This window comes from Arvicanthis niloticus, unplaced genomic scaffold (genome assembly GCF_011762505.2).
Source record: "Arvicanthis niloticus isolate mArvNil1 unplaced genomic scaffold, mArvNil1.pat.X S10, whole genome shotgun sequence".
NCBI lineage: Eukaryota > Metazoa > Chordata > Mammalia > Rodentia > Muridae > Arvicanthis > Arvicanthis niloticus.
The window spans coordinates 1102597-1107555 of NW_023044982.1; the positions used below are offsets into that span (position 1 = coordinate 1102597).

General features: G+C 43.3%; 1 protein-coding gene across 1 annotated transcript; it reads right to left on the minus strand.

The window, feature by feature from the left end:
• Positions 1 to 766: 766 nt before the first annotated feature.
• On the minus strand, positions 767 to 2984 carry LOC117696082 (preferentially expressed antigen in melanoma-like protein 7). Its single transcript, XM_034486674.1, is given in 3 exon segments — positions 767 to 1334; positions 1614 to 2204; positions 2659 to 2984. Coding segments are annotated over 3 exon segments (1485 nt in total).
• Between the last annotated feature and the right edge of the window lie 1975 nt (positions 2985 to 4959).

The window sequence follows — 4959 nt, forward strand, 5'->3', positions numbered from 1 at the left end:
GGAAGTGGAGTTAGAGTTAGCAACTGCCAAGTGGGTGCTGGGAATCACACAAAGGTCCTCAGTACTCTCTACTGATGAGCCATCTCAAACTCCAGGGTTAACGTTCAAATGCCTTCTTCTGAAAACTGGCTTCTAAAATATTGTAAAGATGGGAAAGGCAGCACCTGTTGAACCTTTCTGCAGAAGTAAAATCCCTCTAAGAACAGAACACCACACACTGTGTATGGGGATTTTGCCAGCATGTTATATTTGTGTACCAAGCATGTGTCTAGTTCTTGAGGAGGCAAGAGAGGTATCAGAGCCAGAGCCTCTGGAACTATATTCAGAGATGGCTGTGAAATGCCTGGTGGATGTCAGGAATCACAGTCAGGTGTCTGGTAGAAGGCAGTGCTGTTATCTACTGAGCCACCTCCACCTAGAGTTTTAATAACAGGTATTTATTCATTTATTTATTTATTTATTTATTTATTTATTTACTTATGTATTTATTTAACTAACCACGACTACTATACAATTATAGTCCATTTTGAGAATTAAATACACAAGTGACTGGCTGAACATCTAGTCTTGGACAGATCCACATCTTGAAATGCATGAATGATTCCATTAGTCATTTCTCCTCATATTTCCACTCTTTAGATGTCAAGGTCAGCCTCTTTGTTTCCAACACATTGAACAATCCAAAGACATGTGTTCAGGAGCCCCTTGGTCATAGACTTGTCCCTAGAGTTTCATTTCTTAGTAACCAAAAGCAACCTTCTTCTATTTACTGCCAACAATGGCAAAGTCTGGTCTCCATGTTATAGATACAGCGCTGTAAACATTGAAGGCATATCTGAGAGGCAAAAGAGACAGACTTGGGCTGCCTTAAAGTACAGAGTATGTTCATAAGCTCAGAAGAAAGCTGGGAAAATTTCTCTTCTCTGACAACAAAACCAGTTTCATAGCACTCCAGAGGAGCAGGGTAAAGCTCGACATTCAGCTGCTTTAGGTCGGCTGTGTGATGCAGAAAGTTCCTTAGGACAGCCATGGAGATGTCATTGTCAAAGAAATAGACCTCGATGAGCTGTGAGCACTGACTCAGGGCAGGGAAAAGTGCACTGAGCTGAGAGTCTGTCATTCTACAATGTTCTAATTCCAGGGTCTTCAGAGTGTCTGCGACTTTTTCTAGGAGAATACTGAGAGGCTCAAGACTCAGATCATACAAATTGATACATGCCAAATGCAGATGTTTGAGATGATGGAGGCTTTGACACTGGGCAAAGGACTCCAAGTCTGACTGTGAGAACTTGCAGAGAGTAATGGACAGGAACTCCAATGGGGTCTTCAGACACCTGAAGAGAGACAGTGAGATCAGTTTGGCATAGAGTGACAGGGCTAACCTAGAGCAGGGGAAACCACATATCTGGGGTCAGTGTCCCTGTGGGATGGCAGTGAGCATCCAGTGCAGCCTGTTGGAGTCTTCCACTCAGGTCACACCATTCTAGGTTGTTAACAGTGACCATCATGATAAGACTTGATCATTATTGCTAAATCTACAATGGCCACTCATCTATATGGGAAACAAGGAACATTTGCTGTGGAATCAAAAAAAGCTCTTCCTCCTTCCTTACCGAAGCAATTCATTCAGGTGGTCCTTGAGAAAGTAGACATCAATCATGTTGAGATGCTGGAGACAGTTGAATTTGGAGAACTGAGAAATGAACTTGGTGACTCTCTTCTCCTGTGTGTCTGTTGACGTAATTGGAATATTAAAGTGCTTTTCATGTACTTCTGTTAGAAGGAGTTTACGAAGATGTTTCATCTGACCCAGGCAAGGTGCAAAGCATGCCAGTGTGGACAGAGTCCACCCTGTATTCAGTTCTAACTCCTCAATGCACTCTGGCTGGAAAATCTTCAAGACCTTCCTGACTGTGGACATAGACAATCCCCTTATCTGCATCTTCACACAGCACAGGTGCAGGGAACCTCTTCTCTCCTGTGCCCACTGCAAGAGATAAGTTTGGTATTCATCCAGATCAAACTCAAGGTGAAGGTCAGTGACCACCTTCAAACGTTGCCTCAGTGCATATCGATGAGGGCGTGTTGGTATTTGCTTTTCACACACAGTCTCTGCTGAGCGGTCTCCATCAACTGGTCCAGCTGAAACATCCCAGAAGTCATGGTGCACATTCCTAAGGTCTAGCACTTGAAGCTTCTGTCTTCTGTGGGTAAAACAGGTAGAAGTGTAAGGAGGATTAGCCATTAGACAGCTTTTTCTTGACCTGTTAGCTGCTAGCTTTTCTACTCTGTCTGTCTGTCCTCTATAGATTTAAGTTTCAAGTGCTGAGTTTCCATATAGCAACTCAAGCCTGCTGGGCAAGGGCCTTATCTGCATTTGGAGATCTGCCCTGCTTCCTCCATTTGTTACTCTGGACTTCTGCTGTTCCTATATCTATTACTTGGTAGAGATACAGGATCATGTAGCTACATGGGTTCCAAGGTGTACTGCATATTTAATGGACATTTGATACAAGGACTCAACAGCTGCCCAGGACTCTTTAAGATGATGCCAACAGAAGCCTCTGATACACCTTTGACCCCATTCTTCATGAACCCAGATGTCCTTCTCCCTACACTTAAATGTAAGCCATTAGGCATAACATGATTATTGATTACCTTGGGTGAAAATTTCCTGTCAGCTGCATGTCTACACCATCCAGCACAGCTTGAATTATCATCATGTCAGGGAATTTCATCAGTGCCCCCACAGGGAGGCAGGGAAAGGGCCAGGTTGCTACCATTGCCTTCAGTATCTTTGTGTGTCTGCCAATGAGGGCTGCCTTGAAGAGTGGTGGGAAGAACACTCTCGGCAGCTTCTGCAGAGCAGACACGGCCAAGGCTTCATTCTTCAACAAGCTCTGTACTGCCAAGCTCTGGAGTGTGGGTGGGACCTGGAAGCTCATCTTGATGAATCTTCAGTCAGAATGGACCTGTTGAAGCATTCAGAAATCCAGTTTTCAAGATATGTCTTGGGAATCTGTAAATCCCTGCATCAAGGAATCACCAAAGTGCCAGAGTCCCTTCTTTGGCCACAGTGTGGAACTCAGTGTGTCCTGTTGTAAGATCTGGTGGTCACACAGCCAAACCCTTATCACTCTCTGCATATAGGGTCTCTCACAAGAATCTGCATCAGTGTACAAACTAACAATTGGCACATGAGGTAACAACCACTTGTCCTTGCTACTCTGAATCTTATTCCATTTTGGAAAGGTTGATCAGGGGCAAGCAGTCTGATCAGCATCTTTTTTGTGACAAAGCATGCACTGATCATATTTCAAGGTCCTCAAGGAATGGATTGCCATTGTGTAGTGGTAGCACATACCTTTATTCTAAGCACTCAGAAGGCAGAGGCAAGGAGATCTCTGTTAGTTTGAGGCCAGCTTAGTCTACAGAGCTAGTTCTAGGACAACTAATGATATACAAAGAAACCTTGTATGGAAAACTAAAAACAAAAGAAAGAAATGTAGAAAGAAAGGAAGGAAGGCAGGAAGGGAGGCAGGAAGGAAGGAAGGAAAAAAAGGTGCGTAAGCATCTGCCAGACTCTGTCTGAAATGTAAAGCCAAACCTCATGGGTCCTCAAAGCAGCCATGACTGAATGAGAGCATCCAGAAAGACTGTGAGTCTGAGGTGGAGATGCCAGTGTAGGGGGCTACAAGGAAGGGGATTTCCCATGTTCATTGATGTCTAGGTAAAGAATGACTTTAGGAAAACCATCTAGATTTGTTTCCTTTTTAAAATATGTTGTTGCCTAGAGTGGAGGCTACAGTGAAATTGGGCACAGTTCAAAACCTGAATGGAACTCATTTTGTAGCCTAGGTTTGCCCCCCCCCCTTGCCATGGTCCTAACTGTCATTGGGAGGATTAGAATACTCTGTTTAGCAACAACACCTGGCTAGTGCACTTTACTTGTAAAATACTGCATAGCTGCCAGGTGTGGTAGTAGGAGCCTCTATTATCAGCATTTTGGAGGAGGAGTAAGGAGGATTCTGGGGAAAGTTAAGCTACATATTATACTTTCATGCTTCTCCTGAGTAGTAGATTTCAAATAACATATGATAGGAAATGGTTTGGTAGTAGGTTTGTGGTGGTTTGACTATGGCTGGGTTTGTCTCCTGGAATTAAAGATATATACCACAATGCCTGGGCCTAGTTTTTTCATGGTCACTATTCCTAAAGATCTGGATCAAAAGAGTGTGTCTTCTAGCCTCAAAATGTGGATTACACATGTGCCCTCCATTTCTAGATTTTATTTCTTTCCAGATTAACAGTCCAAACTACTCCTTGTTTGACTGCAAACACAAAAAATAAGTTTAGCTGGGTGGGATCTTGCTCTGAGATCACCACTTTCTCTTAATCTCCTAAGCACAGGATTAAATTCTATTCCATGTCCTGGTGCCCCTTTATTATTACCTAAACTATATATTTTGTGGTTTTCCTTTCTAAGCTTGCTATAATTGATAAAAATGCTCTTCGTGATAGTAAGCCAGAGGACAAAGTCTATGCTGGCCTTTGCTGAGACTTCCTTTGTCAATGCAATTAATCTGATTCTCTTCACCTTAGCCTTAGCCTCAGCCTCAGGCAGACTCTTCAGACAAGGGCAAAAGGCAGCCACATTCTTCACCAAAATACCACAAAAATGGTCACTAGGCCACATACTAAAATTCTTCTCCACTGAAACCTCTTATGGCAGGTCTGCAGAGTTCAAATCACTCTCAACAACCAACTCTTCCATATTCCTACTAGGACAGCCCATTAAGCCCCACTTAAGGCATTCCATGACTTTCCAGATGCAAAGTCCAAAAAACCCACACTCTTCCAAACAAAAGCTTAGGCCTATGACAACAATACTCGAGTCCTCGGTAGCTATTTAGGGTCTAAGGGTTTTACTGCTGTGAATAGAAACCATGACCAAGGCAA